General features: G+C 43.3%; 1 protein-coding gene across 1 annotated transcript in view; it reads left to right on the top strand.

Annotated features, from left to right (window-relative positions):
* Positions 1–19,974, top strand: part of LOC138948253 (ATP-binding cassette sub-family F member 1-like) — a 35,813-nt gene extending 15,839 nt beyond the window's left edge. Inside the window, exons 11-19 of the mRNA XM_070319772.1 lie at positions 993–1,105; positions 1,845–2,019; positions 4,070–4,144; positions 9,599–9,669; positions 10,989–11,021; positions 16,883–16,954; positions 17,708–17,869; positions 18,374–18,446; positions 19,481–19,974. Of these exons, the coding sequence (XP_070175873.1) occupies positions 993–1,105; positions 1,845–2,019; positions 4,070–4,144; positions 9,599–9,669; positions 10,989–11,021; positions 16,883–16,954; positions 17,708–17,869; positions 18,374–18,446; positions 19,481–19,647 (941 nt within the window). The 3' untranslated portion in view covers positions 19,648–19,974. The remainder of the gene's footprint in view (positions 1–992; positions 1,106–1,844; positions 2,020–4,069; positions 4,145–9,598; positions 9,670–10,988; positions 11,022–16,882; positions 16,955–17,707; positions 17,870–18,373; positions 18,447–19,480) is intronic.
* Positions 19,975–22,492: the final 2,518 nt, after the last annotated feature.

Here is a 22,492-nt window from a genome sequence, read left to right on the forward strand (position 1 = left end):
GTGTTACAGGGGTGTTCAAGATGTTTGTGTGTGTGTTACAGGGGTGTTCAAGATGTTTGTGTGTGTGTTACAGGGGCGTTCAAGATGTTTGTGTGTGTGTTACAGGGGTGTTCAAGATGTTTGTGTGTGTGTTACAGGGGTGTTCAAGATGTTTGTGTGTGTGTTACAGGGGTGTTCAAGATGTTTGTGTGTGTTACAGGGGTGTTCAAGATGTTTGTGTGTGTTACAGGGGTGTTCAAGATGTTTGTGTGTGTGTTACAGGGGTGTTCAAGATGTTTGTGTGTGTGTTACAGGGGCGTTCAAGATGTTTGTGTGTGTGTTACAGGGGTGTTCAAGATGTTTGTGTGTGTGTTACAGGGGCGTTCAAGATGTTTGTGTGTGTGTTACAGGGGTGTTCAAGATGTTTGTGTGTGTGTTACAGGGGTGTTCAAGATGTTTGTGTGTGTGTTACAGGGGTGTTCAAGATGTCTGTGTGTGTGTTACAGGGGCGTTCAAGATGTGTGTGTGTGTGTTACAGGGGCGTTCAAGATGTTTGTGTGTGTGTTACAGGGGCGTTCAAGATGTGTGTGTGTGTTACAGGGGTGTTCAAGATGTTTGTGTGTGTGTTACAGGGGCGTTCAAGATGTTTGTGTGTGTGTTACAGGGGCGTTCAAGATGTGTGTGTGTTACAGGGGTGTTCAAGATGTTTGTGTGTGTGTTACAGGGGTGTTCAAGATGTTTGTGTGTGTGTTACAGGGGCGTTCAAGAAGATGTTTGTGTGTGTGTTACAGGGGTGTTCAAGATGTTTGTGTGTGTGTTACAGGGGTGTTCAAGATGTTTGTGTGTGTGTTACAGGGGTGTTCAAGATGTTTGTGTGTGTGTTACAGGGGTGTTCAAGATGTCTGTGTGTGTGTTACAGGGGCGTTCAAGATGTTTGTGTGTGTTACAGGGGTGTTCAAGATGTCTGTGTGTGTGTTACAGGGGTGTTCAAGATGTTTGTGTGTGTGTTACAGGGGCGTTCAAGAAGATGTTTGTTCAGAAGCGCAAGGAGCAGCTGAAGGAATACGAGAAGCAGGAGAAGAAACTGAGAGAAATGAAGATGTCCGGCAAGTCCACAAAACAGGCTGTGAGAGGAACATGCTTTATTTTTTTTTTACACACTTTCAAGCCTCTTTTCTAGCCCTCACTGTGACAGCAACAACTCCTGCTTCCTCTTTTCCTTATCTGAATGCAATAATCATGATATTTCTCTGCATGATGCACTCACAAAGAAAAAAACAGAAGATTTACAGAAGTCAAAAGTGAATCAAATGTGATGTATGTGTTACCTGTAGGAGAAGTGAAAAAGACATGTGGATAAAACATGATAAAAACACACACCAGGCAAAAGTGAATGAAACGTGTGATATGTTCCTGCAGGAGAACTGTATTAGGCGAAAATAAGAATCAAAGCGTAATTGTTTTACCTGCGGAAAGGGAAGCAGTAGGAGGAACTGAAAATGAGAGAAGCACAGTATAAACGGTCATACATGTAAAAACTCACTCACGCTAAATGATGAGTGAACATGGGAGCTTCAGCCCATGAACGAAGAAGAAAGAAGCAGGAGCTAGAGAACTGCAAAAGGAAATATAAACGTGTAATATTTCCTTGCAGAAGACACCAAATAAGAAAACAGCAGTTGAAGCACATAAGACAAAAGTGAATGAAATATGTTCTATTTCTCTGCAGGAGAAGCATCTTAGAGGCAAAAGGAAATATAAACGTGTAATAATTCCTTGCAGAAGACACCAAATAAGGAAAGAAAAAGAAAAAGGCTACGCTCATAAGTCAAAAGTGAATGAAATCAAGCCATGTTTTGCTGCAGGAAGCCAAGCAGAAGGAGGTGTTGACGCGCAAGCAGGCCAAGAACCGCACCAAGCAGGAGAAGTCTCAGGAAGACGAGATGCCCCAGGCCCTGCTGGCCCGACCCAGAGACTACATCGTCAAGTTCACCTTCCCCAAGCCCACCCCCCTCAACCCCCCCATCCTGGGCCTGCACTGTGAGTGTGTCTTTACATTGGTACCATCCTTTTTAAAACAACAACCATCCCCCCCCACACACCCACACACACACCTGTTCCACCCCTAATCACCTATGCTGCGGCTTCAGTGTGTGATACCCCCCTTTTTAAGATTTCACGGTTTTGAAATCCCCCCCCCCCCCTCCCCCCTTTAACCTTATTGCCTCCCCTCCCTCATCTTGAGCTCCACTGTGAGTTGGGGTGTTGAGACCTTGGTACTCCCCTTTTTGACTCACATGCGAAGCAAAAGTGAGTCTATGTACTCGCCCGAGTCGTCCGTCCGTCCGGCCGGCCGGCCGGCCGTCCGGCCGTCCGGAAAACTTTAACGTTGGATATTTCTTGGACACTATTCAGTCTATCAGTACCAAATTTGGCAAGATGGTGTATGATGACAAGGCCCCAAAAAACATACATAGCATCTTGACCTTGCTTCAAGGTCAAGGTCGCAGGGGCCATAAATGTTGTCTAAAAAACAGCTATTTTTCACATTTTTCCCATTTTCTCTGAAGTTTTTGAGATTGAATACCTCACCTATATATGATATATAGGGCAAAGTAAGCCCCATCTTTTGATACCAGTTTGGTTTACCTTGCTTCAAGGTCAAGGTCACAGGAGCTCTTCAAAGTTGGATTGTATACATATTTTGAAGTGACCTTGACCCTGAACTATGCAAGATAACTGTTTCAAACTTAAAAATTATGTGGAGCACATGTTATGCTTTCATCATGAGACACATTTGGTCACATATGATCAAGGTCAAGGTCACTTTGACCCTTATGAAATGTGACCAAAATAAGGTAGTGAACCACTAAAAGTGACCATATCTCATGGTAGAAAGAGCCAATAAGCACCATTGTACTTCCTATGTCTTGAATTAACAGCTTTGTGTTGCATGACCTTGGATGACCTTGACCTTGGGTCAAGGTCACATGTATTTTGGTAGGAAAAATGTGTAAAGCAGTTCTTAGTGTATGATGTCATTGCTAGGTTTAGTTATTTGACCTTGACCCTGAAGGTCAAGGTCATGTAAAGGTCAAGGTCAAGCATGTGAGTCGTATGGGCTTTGCCCTTCTTGTTAAGACCTGATTTCAGACCCTGTTTTTAAACTGCCCTTTCAAGGCCCTATTTTCTCAGATTTTCTGTGTGTAAATTCTTCTGCATTTAAAACTCCCTCCATGATATGTGTATGTGAGAGAGAGAGGAAGATGTTGCGTATGTCTGTGTGCGTGCGTGTGTGTATTTCTCCAGGTTTGAAGCTGGATGTCATCATACCTAACATAACAGTTGACCTATTTTGTTGATGCTTCGTTGCCAGTCATGATCATGAAATGATCATTAATAAGAAATAAAAAGAAGTTCTACAACCAAGTGTTATGTTAGCATTTCGACCCACAAACATTTTTGAAGACGCAATAGTGAAATGTTGTCGTCGAAAAATAGGTGTTGGGTTTTTGGGAGTGAGGAATCCAAAAGGAAAGACTGAGCATTTGCATTTGACTGACCCAGTGAAAATCAAGACTGGAGGCGTTTGGAACTGACGAGAAATGTTGTTTTAGCCACGACGTTTGGAACTGACGAGAAATGTTGGCTTTGTTTTAGCCATGACGTTTGGAACTGACGAGAAATGTTGGCTTTGTTTTAGCCACGACGTTTGGAACTGACGAGAAATGTTGGCTTTGTTTTAGCCACGACGTTTGGAACTGACGAGAAATGTTGGCTTTGTTTTAGCCACGACGTTTGGAACTGACGAGAAATGTTGGCTTTGTTTTAGCCACGACGTTTGGAACTGACGAGAAATGTTGGCTTTGTTTTAGCCATGACGTTTGGAACTGACGAGAAATGTTGGCTTTGTTTTAGCCACGACGTTTGGAACTGACGAGAAATGTTGGCTTTGTTTTAGCCACGACGTTTGGAACTGACGAGAAATGTTGGCTTTGTTTTAGCCACGACGTTTGGAAGTGACAAGAAATGTTGGCTTTGTTTTAGCCACGACGTTTGGAACTGACGAGAAATGTTGGCTTTGTTTTAGCCACGACGTTTGCCTACCCTGGCCAGAAACCACTGTTCAAAAACCTGGACTTTGGTATCGACATGGAATCTAGAGGTGAGAGCGTGTCTTCTTTTCTCTCTTCTTTGGAGTCATAGTTTCACCTGATTCATCTTTATCAACGAGGCAATAGGCCTAAATTGATAAAAATAAAGATAAAACCCTCGGGGGAAGACTAAAACGCTAGTCTTTGACAAGAATTCAGACATCTTGCCATCATGTTGTTAACGTTAGTGCAGATAAAGCACAATGATTGGTCAAAGGGAACCATAGTTTTTTAAGAACGCACAATTCAAAGGTCAAGGATCCTGTCTATCATTCAGCCAGACACAATTGTGCTTGTCATTTATCACACCCTGTCAATTATCACACCCTGTCAATTATCACACCCTGTCAATTATCACACCCTGTCAATTATCACACCCTGTCAATTATCACACCCTGTCAATTATCACACCCTGTCATTTATCACACCCTGTCAATTATCACACCCTGCCATTTATCACACCCTGCCATTTATCACACCCTGTCATTTATCACACCCTGTCATTTATCACACCCTGTCAATTATCACACCCTGTCATTTATCACACCCTGTCATTTATCACACCCTGTCAATTATCACACCCTGTCAATTATCACACCCTGTCATTTATCACACCCTGTCATTTATCACACCTTGTCATTTATCACACCCTGTCAATTATCACACTCTGTCAATTATCACACCCTGCCATTTATCACACCCTGTCAATTATCACACCCTGTCAATTATCACACCCTGTCATTTATCACACCCTGTCAATTATCACACCCTGTCAATTATCACACCCTGTCAATTATCACACCCTGTCAATTATCACACCCTGTCAATTATCACACCCTGGCAATTATCACACCCTGTCAATTATCACACCCTGGCAATTATCACACCCTGTCAATTATCACACCCTGTCTATTATCACACCCTGTCTATTATCACACCCTGTCAATTATCACACCCTGTCAGTTATCACACCCTGTCAATTATCACACCCTGTCAATTATCACACCCTGTCAATTATCACACCCTGTCAATTATCACACCCTGTCAATTATCACACCCTGTCTAAATGACCCTGAACATGCAAGAACTAGGTGTGTGTGTGGAGACATCCAACATCATTGACCTCCACCAGCAGAAACTCTTCTATTACCGTGGCAACTATGGTGTGTGTCTGGCCAGAGATTAAGCATCCAACATCATTGACCTCCACCAGCAGAAACCAGTGATGTACATTTTTCTAGCAGCCTTTAGGACAATTGTCCTGAAGACTGAAAATCGTTAGGACACAGTGTCCTGAGATTGCAATTTCAATAGGACAAAAACACGACTCGTAAAACCGCATTTAAAAAGATTTTTCAGTTTGAATTCTTCCACCTTCCGCGACTGTCATGACTAGATACTCAAAACATTGAATCACATTTCAAAGTTATTTGAACAGTTGTCGGTTTTTTTTCTCTGCCCATCTGTCGACAATGTTTTTCAGGTAGGCATCTGACCGTTCTGCGGGTCCCTCAAGTTTTGCTTTCAGGATCATGTCCTGGGTTTTGACACACAATCGGTTTCTTCGAGCCGTGCACACCAAGTTCTGTGCACTGAATCCTCTCTCAACGATTTATTGCTGAGCCAATGAATGCACTCGAGGCACCATATGGGTTCGGTTTTCTTTTTTATATTTAGTCAAGTTTTGACTAAATATTTTAACATCGAGGGGGAATCGAAACGAGGGTCGTGGTGTATGTGCGTGTGTGTGTGTGTGTGTGTGTGTGTGTGTAGAGCGATTCAGACTAAACTACTGGACCGATCTTTATGAAATTTGACATGAGAGTTCCTGGGTATGAAATCCCCGAACGTTTTTTTCATTTTTTTGATAAATGTCTTTGATGACGTCATATCCGGCTTTTCGTGAAAGTTGAGGCGGCACTGTCACGCCCTCATTTTTCAACCAAATTGGTTGAAATTTTGGTCAAGTAATCTTCGACGAAGCCCGGGGTTCGGTATTGCATTTCAGCTTGGTGGCTTAAAAATTAATTAATGACTTTGGTCATTAAAAATTGGAAAATTGTAAAAAAAAATAAAAATTTATAAAACGATCCAAATTTACGTTTATCGTATTCTCCATCATTTGCTGATTCCAAAAACATATAAATATGTTATATTCGGATTAAAAACAAGCTCTGAAAATTAAATATATAAAAATTATTATCAAAATTAAATTGTCCAAATCAATTTAAAAACACTTTCATCTTATTCCTTGTCGGTTCCTGATTCCAAAAACATATAGATATGATATGTTTGGATTAAAAACACGCTCAGAAAGTTAAAACAAAGAGAGGTACAGAAAAGCGTGCTATCCTTCTTAGCGCAACTACTAACCCGCTCTTCTTGTCAATTTCACTGCCTTTGCCATGAGCGGTGGCCTGACGATGCTACGAGTAAAATGGCATTGCGTTTCATTCTGTGAGTTCGACAGCTACTTGACTAAATATTGTATTTTCGCCTTACGCGACTTGTTTCTTCTTGATCCAACTTGAGGATAAATTAATTCAAAGAATCAGATCCCATATGGTGCCTCGTTCACTCAACAAACTGGTCACACGCAGTGCATACTTTCGCTTGGCAAAACCGAAACCAGCTTTCCTCACGCAGTGTTTACTTTCGCTTGGCAAAACCGAAACAAGCTTTCCTCTTGAAAATTGAACAGTCCGCATGTCCGCTTCATTGTCAAAAACGATCGGACCCTTGACCACTTCTTCTGTAGGTTAATCGGACCTGTGTCCTGCTGGGGTTAAAGCTATAGGTCCTGGGGAAATTGGATCGGTCAGAGACCGGAGACCGACTAAAATGTACATCACTGAGAAACTCTTCTATTACCGTGGCAACTATGGTGTGTGTCTGGCCAGAGACTAAGCATCCAACATCATTGACCTCCACCAGCAGAAACTCTTCTATTACCGTGGCAACTATGGTGTGTGTCTGGCCAGAGACTAAGCATCCAACATCATTGACCTCCACCAGCAGAAACTCTTCTATTACCGTGGCAACTATGGTGTGTGTCTGGCCAGAGACTAAGGCTGTCATTGATTGAGCCCGAAGTCGACTTCTTGAAGACTTTCCGAAGGTTCTTTTCTTAAAATTCAATGCCAATGTTTCGTACAGTCAGCTTTGTGAGTGAGACTTTGCGTAGTAGACTTCGGCCAAATAATTTGAGGCTTTATGCCAACATATTCCATGCTGACAGATAGAAAAACTACAAATTCCATTACCTTTTTATTGACTCACATGCGAAGCAAAAGTGAGTCTATGTACTCACCCGAGTCGTCCGTCCGTCCGTCCGTCCGTCCGTCCGGAAAACTTTAACGTTGGATATTTCTTGGGCACTATTCAGTCTATCAGTACCAAATTTGGCAAGATGGTGTATGATGACAAGGCCCCAAAAAACATACATAGCATCTTGACCTTGCTTCAAGGTCAAGGTCGCAGGGGCCATAAATGTTGCCTAAAAAACAGCTATTTTTCCCATTTTTCCCATTTTCTCTGAAGTTTTTGAGATTCAATACCTCACCTATATATGATATATAGGGCAAAGTAAGCCCCATCTTTTGATACCAGTTTGGTTTACCTTGCTTCAAGGTCAAGGTCACAGGAGCTCTTCAAAGTTGGATTGTATACATATTTTGAAGTGACCTTGACCCTGAACTATGGAAGATAACTGTTTCAAACTTAAAAATTATGTGGGGCACATGTTATGCTTTCATCGTGAGACACATTTGGTCACATATGATCAAGGTCAAGGTCACTTTGACCCTTATGAAATGTGACCAAAATAAGGTAGTGAACCACTAAAAGTGACCATATCTCATGGTAGAAAGAGCCAATAAGCACCATTGTACTTCCTATGTCTTGAATTAACAGCTTTGTATTGCTTGACTTGGATGACCTTGACCTTGGGTCAAGGTCACATGTATTTTGGTAGGAAAAATGTGTAAAGCATGTGAGTCGTATGGGCTTTGCCCTTCTTGTTTCATTTACTCTATTATCACAATGGTGAGAAATTCGTGTTTTTTCCTGCCTGTGGAAAGCTAGCAGCGACAAGAGTAGCGCTACACAGTTATGCGCGTGTTTAGGTGTAATCAGCCTCCTGCACTTATGGCAGAATGACAAAGGTCTTTTAGGTGCCACTGTGGTGACATTGGGGTTGGACATGGATACCATCTCTGAGTCTGCACATAAAATTAACTCGTGTCTGTCCCTGCCGAGATTGGAACCTGTGACTTTAGGATGAAAAGTGTCAAGTCCAGTGCTCCACCAACTGAGCCACCCGGCCCCATGGGACAGGTAATACGCTGAGGACCCCATGGTTGAGTGACGTACGCTTAGACCACTTGGCCCATATTGGGACAGGTAATACACTGAGGGCCCCATGGTTGAGTGACTATTGGGACTTAACGTACGCTTTGACCACTTGGCCCATATTGGGACAGGTAATACACTGAGGGCCCCATGGTTGAGCGACTATTGGGGCTTAACGTACGCTTTGACCACTTGGCCCATATTGGGACAGGTAATACGCTGAGGGCCCCATGGTTGATTGACTATTGGGACTTAACGTACGCTTAGACCACTTGGCCCATATTGGGACAGGTGTCGGTAATACACTAAGGACCCCATGGTTGAGTGACTATTGGGACTTAACGTACGCTTTGACCACTTGGCCCATATTGGGACAGGTAATACGCTGAGGGCCCCATGGTTGTACGTGCATCAGACAGAGGAATAGCATAATCTACATGTTTATCACTGAGTACTGTGTGTGCTGTGGCCATCGTGTACTGAGATACCATTATTAAGATGTTGACCACAGATAACTGTGTGCTGTGGCCATCGTGTACTGAGATACCATTATTAAGATGTTAACCACAGATAACTGTGTGCTGTGGCCATCGTGTACTGAGATACCATTATTAAGATGTTGACCACAGATAACTGTGTGCTGTGGCCATCGTGTACTGAGATACCATTATTAAGATGTTGACCACAGATAACTGTGTGCTGTGGCCATCGTGTACTGAGATACCATTATTAAGATGTTCACCACAGATAACTGTGTGCTGTGGCCATCGTGTACTGAGATACCATTATTAAGATGCTAACCACAGATAACTGTGTGCTGTGGCCATCGTGTACTGAGATACCATTATTAAGATGTTAACCACAGATAACTGTGTGCTGTGGCCATCGTGTACTGAGATACCATTATTAAGATGTTGACCGCAGATAACTGTGTGCTGTGGCCATCGTGTAGTGAGATACCATTATTAAGATGTTGACCGCAGATAACTGTGTGCTGTGGCCATCGTGTACTGAGATACCATTATTAAGATGTTAACCACAGATAACTGTGTGCTGTGGCCATCGTGTACTGAGATACCATTATTAAGATGTTGACCGCAGATAACTGTGTGCAGTGGCCATCGTGGGACCCAACGGAGTCGGCAAAAGTACCTTCCTCAAGCTGCTCACTGGGGAGCTCATACCTGTACGTTTATGTTCCTTTATTTCTCTCTCTCTCTCTCTCTCTCTCTCTCTCTCTCTCTCTCTCCCTCTCTCTCTCTCTCTCTCTCTCTCTCTCTCTCTCTCTCTCTCTCTTTCTCTCTCTTTTTTATTTATTTTTTTAATTCATTTACATTTCTTTTGTTTTTTGTTAGTGTCAGTGTCATGTACAATTCAAAACGGATAGACTTCTTACGTTCCAAATCAAGCAGCAACAAACAAGAAGGTTAAATTTTTGGAACGTTTAATTCAGGATAACATTCCTTGTCGGGTACATTCATCCTGTTATTGGTGTCTGATTCAGCTGTATTTTTTAGTTTATTTATTTATCAATTTTATTTCTTCATCAATATGATGAATCGAGTCAAGCTAATGTGTCTATGCTTGGCAGGAAACAGTATCACATTGACACAGAGTCTCAAAATCAGGATGGTCAGAAATGAATTGACAAGTCTTTTTTTTTAAATTATCTCCCCTGCCCTAGTGAAAAGGCAGGTGTGGACAGAACTGCATGTACTTTGTACACCTTGAGTGTAAAATGAAATACAGTCTTTTTACACCCCCGGTATAGGGGTGTGTATAGGTTTCGCTCGATGTGTTTGTTTGTTTGTGTGTTTGTGTTCTCATATAGATCTCAAGAATGAACGGACCGATCGTCACCAAACTTGGTGAACAGGTTCTATACATTCCTGAGACGGTCCTTACAAAAATTGGGACCAGTCAAACACACGGTTAGGGAGTTATTGGTGGATTAAGATTCTACAAGGACTTATCGAGTGACATATTAATGGTCAAAGGGAAATAACCACACTTGTTAGCAGTGCCTGCTCAGTTGGTGGCAGTGAGAATGCTAAGGACGGGGGTGTTTTTCCTACCTCGGAGGAATTTCTTGTTATTAATGGTTTGTTTATTGAATATCATTTCGATATAAAAATGATAACAGGAAATGATGTTGAAAAACATCAGTGGGAGAAAGACAGTTAATGATTTTGTTTTAATTAATCTTTTTGAAACTTGCTTCTAAGAAACTTGAAATCAAGGTACATGTATAATGTATCATAATTACTGTGACAAATTTGTTGACGTAAAAGAAAGCTGTAAACTCAGTATTTTGAATTGTAAATTGTCCCCAGTGTGCAGTTTTTGTTTTGTTTTAAAACTATTTCAGGATGAATATCAACCACATGGAGTGACAAGTGTTCAACCCTTTACAACACACTCATCTTGGTGTTAGCTTTTAGTGTTCATGTCACCAATTGTGATCTGTGAAATGAATAACTCAGCGTTTTGATTGGCATTGTGCAGAACGAAGGCGAAAGAAGAATAAACCACAGACTGGTAAGTGGCTGGTGCGTCTCATTCCCAGTGAGGGTGTGCTGAATGAATGTCAGTGTGTCTGATTCCCAGTGAGGGTGTGCTGAATGAATGTCAGTGTGTGTGATTCCCAGTGAGGGTGTGTTGAATGAATGTCAGTGTGTGTGATTCCCAGTGAGGGTGTGCTGAATGAATGTCAGTGTGTGTGATTCCCAGTGAGGGTGTGTTGAATGAATGTCAGTGTGTCTGATTCCCAGTGAGGGTGTGTTGAATGACTGTCAGTGTGTCTGATTCCCAGTGAGGGTGTGTTGAATGAATGTCAGTGTGTGTGATTCCCAGTGAGGGTGTGCTGAATGAATGTCAGTGTGTGTGATTCCCAGTGAGGGTGTGTTGAATGAATGTCAGTGTGTGTGATTCCCAGTGAGGGTGTGCTGAATGAATGTCAGTGTGTCTGATTCCCAGTGAGGGTGTGTTGAATGAATGTCAGTGTGTCTGATTCCCAGTGAGGGTGTGTTGAATGAATGTCAGTGTGTCTGATTCCCAGTGAGGGTGTGCTGAATGAATGTCAGTGTGTCTGATTCCCAGTGAGGGTGTGCTGAATGAATGTCAGTGTGTGTGATTCCCAGTGAGGGTGTGTTGAATGAATGTCAGTGTGTGTGATTCCCAGTGAGGGTGTGCTGAATGAATGTCAGTGTGTGTGATTCCCAGTGAGGGTGTGTTGAATGAATGTCAGTGTGTGTGATTCCCAGTGAGGGTGTGCTGAATGAATGTCAGTGTGTCTGATTCCCAGTGAGGGTGTGTTGAATGAATGTCAGTGTGTGTGATTCCCAGTGAGGGTGTGCTGAATGAATGTCAGTGTGTGTGATTCCCAGTGAGGGTGTGTTGAATGAATGTCAGTGTGTCTGATTCCCAGTGAGGGTGTGTTGAATGAATGTCAGTGTGTGTGATTCCCAGTGAGGGTGTGTTGAATGAATGTCAGTGTGTGTGATTCCCAGTGAGGGTGTGTTGAATGAATGTCAGTGTGTGTGATTCCCAGTGAGGGTGTGTTGAATGAATGTCAGTGTGTGTGATTCCCAGTGAGGGTGTGTTGAATGAATGTCAGTGTGTCTGATTCCCAGTGAGGGTGTGTTGAATGAATGTCAGTGTGTGTGATTCCCAGTGAGGGTGTGTTGAATGAATGTCAGTGTGTGTGATTCCCAGTGAGGGTGTGCTGAATGAATGTCAGTGTGTGTGATTCCCAGTGAGGGTGTGTTGAATGAATGTCAGTGTGTTTGATTCCCAGTGAGGGTGTGCTGAATGAATGTCAGTGTGTGTGATTCCCAGTGAGGGTGTGTTGAATGAATGTCAGTGTGTGTGATTCCCAGTGAGGGTGTGTTGAATGAATGTCAGTGTGTGTGATTCCCAGTGAGGGTGTGCTGAATGAATGTCAGTGTGTGTGATTCCCAGTGAGGGTGTGTTGAATGAATGTCAGTGTGTGTGATTCCCAGTGAGGGTGTGTTGAATGAATGTCAGTGTGTGTGATTCCCAGAGAGGGTGTGTTGAATGACTGTCAGTGTGTCTGATTCCCAGTGAGGGTGTGCTGAATGAATGTCAGTGTGTGTGATTCCCAGTGAGGGTGTGTTGAATGAATGTCAGTGTGTCTGATTCCCAGTGAGGGTGTGTTGAATGAATGTCAGTGTGTCTGATTCCCAGTGAGGGTGTGCTGAATGAATGTCAGTGTGTCTGATTCCCAGTGAGGGTGTGTTGAATGAATGTCAGTGTGTGTGATTACCAGTGAGGGTGTGTTGAATGAATGTCAGTGTGTGTGATTCCCAGTGAGGGTGTGTTGAATGAATGTCAGTGTGTCTGATTCCCAGTGAGGGTGTGTTGAATGACTGTCAGTGTGTCTGATTCCCAGTGAGGGTGTGCTGAAAGAATGTCAGTGTGTGTGATTCCCAGTGAGGGTGTGTTGAATGCATGTCAGTGTGTGTGGTTCCCAGTGAGGGTGTGTTGAATGACTGTCAGTGTGTGTGATTCCCAGTGAGGGTGTGTTGAATGAATGTCAGTGCGTCTGATTCCCAGTGAGGGTGTGCTGAATGAATGTCAGTGTGTGTGATTCCCAGTGAGGGTGTGTTGAATGAATGTCAGTGTGTGTGATTCCCAGTGAGGGTGTGTTTGAATGACTGTCAGTGTGTCTGATTCCCAGTGAGGGTGTGTTGAATGAATGTCAGTGTGTGTGATTCCCAGTGAGGGTGTGCTGAATGAATGTCAGTGTGTGTGATTCCCAGTGAGGGTGTGTTGAATGAATGTCAGTGTGTGTGATTCCCAGTGAGGGTGTGTTGAATGAATGTCAGTGTGTGTGATTCCCAGTGAGGGTGTGTTGAATGACTGTCAGTGTGTCTGATTCCCAGTGAGGGTGTGCTGAATGAATGTCAGTGTGTGTGATTCCCAGTGAGGGTGTGTTGAATGAATGTCAGTGTGTGTGATTCCCAGTGAGGGTGTGTTGAATGAATGTCAGTGTGTCTGATTCCCAGTGAGGGTGTGCTGAATGAATGTCAGTGTGTCTGATTCCCAGTGAGGGTGTGTTGAATGAATGTCAGTGTGTGTGATTCCCAGTGAGGGTGTGTTGAATGAATGTCAGTGTGTCTGATTCCCAGTGAGGGTGTATTGAATGAATGTCAGTGTGTGTGATTCCCAGTGAGGGTGTGTTGAATGAATGTCAGTGTGTGTGATTCCCAGTGAGGGTGTGTTGAATGACTGTCAGTGTGTCTGATTCCCAGTGAGGGTGTGCTGAATGAATGTCAGTGTGTCTGATTCCCAGTGAGGGTGTGTTGAATGCATGTCAGTGTGTGTGATTCCCAGTGAGGGTGTGTTGAATGACTGTCAGTGTGTGTGATTCCCAGTGAGGGTGTGTTGAATGAATGTCAGTGCGTCTGATTCCCAGTGAGGGTGTGCTGAATGAATGTCAGTGTGTGTGATTCCCAGTGAGGGTGTGCTGAATGAATGTCAGTGTGTCTGATTCCCAGTGAGGGTGTGTTGAATGAATGTCAGTGTGTCTGATTCCCAGTGAGGGTGTGTTGAATGAATGTCAGTGTGTGTGATTCCCAGTGAGGGTGTGTTGAATGAATGTCAGTGTGTGTGATTCCCAGTGAGGGTGTGCTGAATGAATGTCAGTGTGTGTGATTCCCAGTGAGGGTGTGTTGAATGAATGTCTGTGTGTGATTCCCAGTGAGGGTGTGCTGAATGAATGTCAGTGTGTCTGATTCCCAGTGAGGGTGTGCTGAATGAATGTCAGTGTGTCTGACTCAGTGTGGGTCGATCTTAAAGATGATTCACGAACTGGTACTCTTCCTGTTGGGCTATACTCCTCAAGACAGATGACTTAGTACATTGCTTACTCCTCAAGACAGATGACTTAGTACATTGCTTACTCCTCAAGACAGATGACTTAGTACATTGCTTACTCCTCAAGACAGATGACTTAGTACATTGCTTACTCCTCAAGACAGATGACTTAGTACATTGCTTACTCCTCAAGACAGATGACTTAGTACATTGCTTACTCCTCAAGACAGATGACTTAGTGCATTGCTTACTCCTCAAGACAGATGACTTAGTGCATTGCTTACTCCTCAAGACAGATGACTTAGTGCATTGCTTACTCCTCAAGACAGATGACTTAGTGCATTGCTTACTCCTAAACCATTGTCAAACATCACAATCTCTATTTGCATCATTCGGTAACTTTAATCTGTTGTTTTTGTTCATTCTTAGCACTCGTTTACCTGTCCTGTTAAAACACTACCGCTTGCGTGAATTCAGATTATCTCCCCTCCCCTAGGCAAGAAAACAGTGTCATGACAGTTCATGGCATCTTGGGCGATAATAAATTGAGGCCTGATTGATGCAGCTATGTGAAAGATTAGTGAAAAACTTTCTGCATGTTTTCTGCTTGATCTTGCCATTGACAACTGTTCATAGACAACTGTTCATTGACAACTGTTCATAGACAACTGTTCATAGACAACTGTTCTGTTCATAGACAACTGTTCATTGACAACTGTTCATAGACAACTGTTCATTGACAACTGTTCATAGACACACCTGTATCTACTCAAGTTCCGATAAAACATGCACATAACAACGAACTGTGCTCTGCAGGAGAATTCCTGATTTTAGGTGACAAGCGCTCCTGTCAGATTTGATTTGATATTAAAAGTGTTGGAAACCTAGGATAGAGACAGCACCCACATGGACAGTTCATGATGACTGACATGTTTCATGCACACTATAGCAAGAAGATAGAGACAGAACCCACATGGACAGTTCATGATGACTGACATGTTTCATGCACACTATAGCAAGATCTAGATGTGGCACTTTTCAGCACGTGTGTGGGAACGTGTATAGGTAACGTCATCAAATCTAGTTTTTACGACACACGTATGCCAAGATCTGCAGTCTTGGTGGGAGCAAGACAACGTATGATTTGGAACATTGGAGAAAAAAGTGAGTCATGGGTGACGCAATATCTACACGTACGCGTACATGAGGTCTTTGCTACACCTTCGCTCATCTAGAACACTGTAATGTTAATGAGTGTTCAGTGGCATATTATCTTCAGCTTGATACATGCAATACAAATCATGTAGGATTCATGTTCTAACGAAAGAAGAAAAAAAAACAGAAAAAACCCACTGGAGGTGACTCTTTGTGTTTTGAGACATGTAAGTGAGAACCAGGATGTGTGGCAGGATGCCAACATTGAGATAAGCTTCATATTGATTGATTGATTGAGATGCCTGATGATGGATGCCTGTACAACTGTAGACATGAGATCTGACCTGGAGACAAATTATCTCCCCTCCCTTATGGAGAAAAATCAGATACACCTCAAAGCGTGGGAACATATTATTGAATCGTTATCAGCTTTTGTTTGAAAATTTTTATTTTCTATTTTATTGACCTGTTAGTAGTCCTCCAAACATGAAATACGGCTGCCTATATGGCGGGGATGATTTAAAACGGTTGTGTACACAATCTTCCCAGTTGTATGACTGTAGTCACCTTCTCTGTAGTCGTGGCTCTTCATGTGGACTCTCAACAACAACTTATGAAGTACAGTCCACCCTACCCTGGCTACCACCTCTCAACAACAACATCTTGAGTACAGTCCACCCTACCCTGGCCACCACCTCTCAACAACAACTTGAGTACAGTCCACCCTACCCTGGCCACCACCTCTCAACAACAACAACTTGAGTACAGTCCACCCTACCCTGGCCACCACCTCTCAACAACAACAACTTGAGTACAGTCCACCCTACCCTGGCCACCACCTCTCAACAACAACTTGAGTACAGTCCACCCTACCCTGGCCACCACCTCTCAACAACAACAACTTGAGTACAGTCCACCCTACCCTGGCCACCACCTCTCAACAACAACAACTTGAGTACAGTCCACCCTACCCTGGCCACCACCTCTCAACAACAACTTGAGTACAGTCCACCCTACCCTGGCCACCACCTCTCAACAACAACAACTTGAGTACAGTCCACCCTACCCTGGCCACCACCTCTCAACAACAACAACTTGAGTACAGTCCACCCTACCCTGGCCACCACCTCTCAAAAACGACTAATTGCCCATTAGGACCACCCCAAAAGATCCCAAACAAAATGTTTCCGCTATGTAATTAACTTTTCAAAAGCAACCACCTGTCTGTATCACCCACTTCTTGTTGTGAAAGACAGGTTAGCCTGTACTATCATTTGATGAGTGATTCCTGCTGTTTTTTCCACACAAGTTTTCAGTGTGGGTACAACAACTTATTCATGAAAAAAGGTTAACGTTGAGATAGTGAGGCAGAAAGTGATGATTCAATCATGCTGTGTGTGTTGCAGAGGGTGGGCAAGTACGATCAGCACTCAGCCGACCAGCTCAACCTGGAGGAAAGTCCGGTGGAATACCTGCAGGTACTGGTCCAGCACGGTTTTGAAGTGTACCCCCATGACACATTGTGGAAGTTGTGATTCACAATATTATGTGTGAACGTGTTGTCCTAATACAGTGGACCCTCCCCCACCAAGCCCTCCACCCCCTTTTTTTTTTAAAGACCTTCAAAAATATTTGAATATCAACTCTTGAAAATGAGGAAGTCTGAAATGGGGGTAAATTTACACAGGTTAGGAACCGAAAATGTCAGACGGCAGGGTCTAAAAATGGAGAGTCTTTTTAAAGGGGGGGGGGGGGGGGGGGGTGCCACTGCATTCATTTTGCATGTTGCCTCTACTTACGACTGTCATGTGTGTTCATCAAAAAAAAAAGAATCATTTTGACAGAAAGGAGCCAGGTAATAGATCTTTGGTGTGTGCCTGAATAAAATTAAACTCTAATCTTGTTTAAAACTCGGGCCAGATCTGTGTGTTGAAAGTGGTTGTTTACACATTTGTTTAACGCAGTGTTGCACGGTTGTCGGAGAAATAGCTCAGTCGGTAGCGGCGCTCGCTTAACCAGTTGTCGCTATCGGCGTGGGTTCCATCCCTAAGTTTGGCAAGGGATTTAATTCCCATAGTCAACCTTGTGCAGACTCTCCTCGATGTCCGAACACTCCGGTGTGCATGCATGCGCACGATAAAGAACCCAAGTGAGAAAGCAGCCCGAATTTCAATGAGGGTAACCTCACAGGACTATATGAATCTTAACCTTTACCTTGTCTGTGTCCTCAGCGGCTGTTCAACCTGCAGTACCAGGACGCCCGTAAGATGCTGGGCAAGGTCGGCCTGGCCAGCCACGGTCACTGTATCCTCAACCGTGACCTCTCCGGGGGTCAGAGGGCAAGGGTCGCCCTGGCCGAGCTGTCATGTCGCGCCCCTGATGTTCTCATTTTGGTGAGTTCCACGTTACGTTCAGCTCTTCACTTTCTTCCTCTCCTCCGCTTCTTCTTCTTCTTCTCTTGCTCCTCAATGTAGAAGATGGAATAAATTGTCAGTTGTGTGAAATTGTGTCTTTGAAAAAAGCAGAAAGGGACCAGTGAGGTGTGTTTGTGTGCGCCATGTTATTTTGGAGAACAATGTGCTCTTTCTTTCTCTCTTTTCTGATCTCACTTTTTCTTTTGCTGTCTCTCCCCTTCTCTGTGAATCCAACTTTCTTTAACAAATAGCCGAGTTACAGGATGGGCGTCTATAGTCTAAGCAGAATTTTCAACAACATTCATTACATTAAACGTGATGTATAACTATCAGCAATTACTCGTAATGATAATAGAAAGGGTTATATGTCCCGAAAAATGCCTGATAAGCAATGTGTATCCTTATATAAAAAAATGAAACACCTTCAAGGGTACTGTTATTATTGTGTGTGGGTTTTTTTTATCACATTGTGTTCCTCCACAGGATGAGCCTACCAACAACCTGGACATTGAGTCTATTGATGCCCTGGCGGATGCTATCAAAGAATTTACTGGAGGTGAGTTTACATTTTGCTTTCGTTTTTGGGTTTTCTAGGTGTTTTATTACTTCTTTTTTCGTCCTGCCATTTCGCCAGCCATACTCTGTGGTCGGGTGAGATCACAATTTTGAGAGTCATTTTGTTTCGATCACTATGGGGAGGACTTGAAGATGTTGATGAATGGTGTGCACGTGTGCTGATCGTGAGTAATGACGAGCGATGAATGGTGTGCACGTGTGCTGATCGTGAGTAATGACAAGCGATGAATGGTGTGCACGTGTGCTGATCGTGAGTAATGACGAGGGATGAATGGTGTGCACGTGTGCTGATCGTGAGTCATGACGAGTGATGAATGGTGTGCACGTGTGCTGATCCGATCGTGAGTAATGACGAGCGATGAATGGTGGGCACGTGTGCTGATCGTGAGTAATGATGAGTGATGAATGGTGGGCACGTGTGCTGATCGTGAGTCATGACGAGCGATGAATGGTGTGCACGTGTGCTGATCGTGAGTCATGACGAGCGATGAATGGTGTGCACGTGTGCTGATCGTGAGTAATGACAAGCGATGAATGGTGTGCACGTGTGCTGATCGTGAGTAATGACGAGTGATGAATGGTGTGCACGTGTGCTGATCGTGAGTAATGACAAGCGATGAATGGTGTGCACGTGTGCTGATCGTGAGTCATGACGAGCGATGAATGGTGTGCACGTGTGCTGATCGTGAGTCATGACGAGCGATGAATGGTGTGCACGTGTGCTGATCGTGAGTAATGACGAGCGTCTGATTGGGGACACGGACTGTTGTGATCACTATGTTCAGAGAAGATGATGATTGTGATGTTGATGATAAAAGGACGATGATGATTGTGATGTTGATGATAAAAAAACGATGATGTTGCAGCAGATTGATGGTAAGTCACTGGTGTTGTAACCATTTTGTTCAGGGCTTGACTGTTGATATCCTCTGTGTACAGATCGTGAGTCTGATCAGGGAGACAGACGGGTGTGATCACTATGTTCACAGTTGATGTATGTTAATGTTGTTCTAGGTGTGCTGATCGTGAGTCACGACGAGCGTCTGATCCGGGACACGGACTGTCAGCTGTGGGTGGTGGAGGACCAGACCATCAACGAGGTGGACGGAGACTTTGACGACTACAGGCGGGAGCTGCTGGAGGCTCTGGGGGAGACGCTCGCCAAGCCCGTCACTTCCTGAGGACACGCCACACTTATGGGGGGGGGGGGGGGGGGCTGCTCGAAACACTGGGGGAGAGGCCACACCACACTTGCGGGGGTTTCTGGCATGTAAGGTTTGAAAAACAGACAGAAACAGGGGTGCATTGTTTAATGTTTCCAGGACAAGGGAACATACGCTTTTGCTTCAAACAAACTGATGAAGAGACACTTGTCAAAACAGGCCTTGCTTACTTTGTATGCAGGTTTCTACATTATCAAAGGGGTGGTTCTTTTCTGTGTTATTGCTTTCTGTTATCTCAACATGAACGGTATCTGACCTGCCTGTCAGTAAAGGTTGATGCAATAACATGGTCTGCGTTTATTTTGTGTGTGACTGATCTTAACTTGACAAATGAACCACAGACAAACGTAACGATATTCATGCATGACTGAACGACAAAGCGCATGTATGTGCACATCTTGAGTCTGGGATGTTGAGCATAGTGGAAAGATTCAAAGCTGAAAAAGGGAAATGAAATCAGAAACATCGCAAGTAAGTGTGTACATTCAGTGTATCTTCAAAGGAATTACATCCTGCTCCCTGGTGCAAGCTGCAGTCAAATTGGCATTTCTTTCACTGTATGCCATTTTGCTCATGCTTTTGACTGAACCCACTGGATTGTTACAACAACCTCCTCCGAAGGCGGCGTATGGCTGCCTAAATGGCGGGGTAAAAAACGGTCATACACGTAAAATTCCACTCGTGCAAAAAAACAGTTTGAGCCCACGGAAGAAGAAGAAGAAGATTCCCGGGGATTCCCACGGCGGCGTAGCCGTTTATGTAAATAGTAATTTGATTTGCAAACCGAGGATCGACTTGTGTATACCTGATTTGGAAGCGATCTGGATTGAGACTAAGTTGGGTCAAGATACTCTTCTCGTTGGTGTGTTTTATAGACCACCGAGTGCAACCGTCGACCATTGGCTTCTTATCAACGATTCCGTTCAACTTGCCATGAATACCCCACATAAGTTTATTATCTTTGGTGATCTCAACGCTGATTGTACTGTTAACCCCCCGTTTCATCTGCGGGAATTAATGAACACAAACAGTTTATCTCAGTTGATATCAGAACCCACTCGAATAACCGATACCTCGTCAACTATAATTGATCTGGTATTAACTCCGTGTCCTAACTTGGTAAAAAGAGTTGGTGTTCTACCACCTGTATGCAGTGACCACTCGTGTCCTTTTGTATATTTGAATTATGACTTACCGTCGGGTGGTTCATTCAAACGAACACTATATAATTATTCCAAAATCGATGTTGACAAGTTGTTGCAAGATATGGAAAGTGTAGATTGGAATAATATAGTCAATTTAGAATCCATTGATGACGCCGCTGAAATGTTTTCCGATAAGTTAATGATGATAGCTAAAGAATGTATGCCTGTAAAGGTAGTGACAATGAACGGACACGATGCTGTATGGATCACCGAGGAAATCAAAAAGTTGATTAGGAAAAAGCAATATATTCACGCATTAGCCAAACGTCTGGATACTGTATGGTGCTGGTCTCTTTTCCGACGGTTGAGAAATAATTTGACTGATGTTATAAGAAAAAGGAAAGAAGAGCACATTAGGGAACTAGAAAATAGAATATTGTCACCTCATAATTTTGGCAATAAAGACTGGTGGAAGGTAGTCAACTCTTTTTTGAAAAAGAAAGGAATGAGTACAAATGAGATTCCGCCGATTGAAAGCAATGGAATTGTGTATTACTCTGCAGAGGACAAAGCCGAGATTTTTAATGAAGCATTTCTACGACAGTCGCATATACAAGGTCATGATGATGACGTTCCACCAGTTGAAGAAGAGCCCATCTCCATTAGTCCTCTCGTGATAACTACCGAAATGGTGTACGCTGTTCTAAACAACCTCGATGTTAGGAAAGCAGTAGGTCCTGATTTGGTTCACAATAAACTTCTTAAACTTGCTGCTTGTATTATTTCAAATCCGCTTGCAACCCTTTTCCAGAGATCGTTGGCTGAGGGAAAGTTTCCGAAAATTTGGAAAGTAGCTCATGTGAATCCCATTTATAAGAAAGGTGAAAAAGAACACTGCAGTAACTATCGTCCGATCTCATTACTCAGTTGCATTGGAAAAGTATTGGAAAAATGTGTTCAAGCCCATGTTTTTCGATATCTCACAGAGAATGATTTATTAACGGTTTCTCAGTCAGGGTTTATTCCTGGTGATTCAACTAGCTTTCAGTTGTTGAGTATGTATGACGATTTTTGTCAATCCTTAGATAAGCAGTTGACGACTCAGGCTGTTTTCTGTGATATATCAAAAGCCTTCGACAGAGTGTGGCACAAGGGTTTGTTGCATAAATTATATGCTATAGGCATAAGAGGTGTTTTATTAAAATGGTTTGAAGATTATTTGACAGGCAGGTTACAAGCCGTTGTTATCCAAGGCAGGAAATCGACATACGGACGTGTTTGTTCAGGTGTTCCCCAAGGTTCTGTTCTGGGGCCCTTGTTGTTCCTTGTGTACATTAACGATATTGTCATTAATATCGAATCTGTCATTAAACTTTTTGCTGATGATACCAGTTTGTATTTATCTCTAAATGATGCAAACACGCGGACACAGATCTTAAATGCAGACTTAGCCAAAATTGCACACTGGGCGGAAAAATGGAAAGTTAATTTCAATAATTTAAAAACAGATTTGATGACCTTTTCTGGAAATAGAATGCCTGAAACCCTTCCTCTTGTATTTGATGGAACAGTTCTGAGAGAAAACCACGTTCACAAACATCTTGGTGTACTGATTCAGAGCGACTGCAAATGGGAATCACATGTTCAGTCAATTATAT

The sequence above is a fragment of the Littorina saxatilis genome, linkage group LG15 (genome assembly GCF_037325665.1).
Source record: "Littorina saxatilis isolate snail1 linkage group LG15, US_GU_Lsax_2.0, whole genome shotgun sequence".
NCBI classification, from domain to species: Eukaryota; Metazoa; Mollusca; class Gastropoda; order Littorinimorpha; family Littorinidae; genus Littorina; species Littorina saxatilis.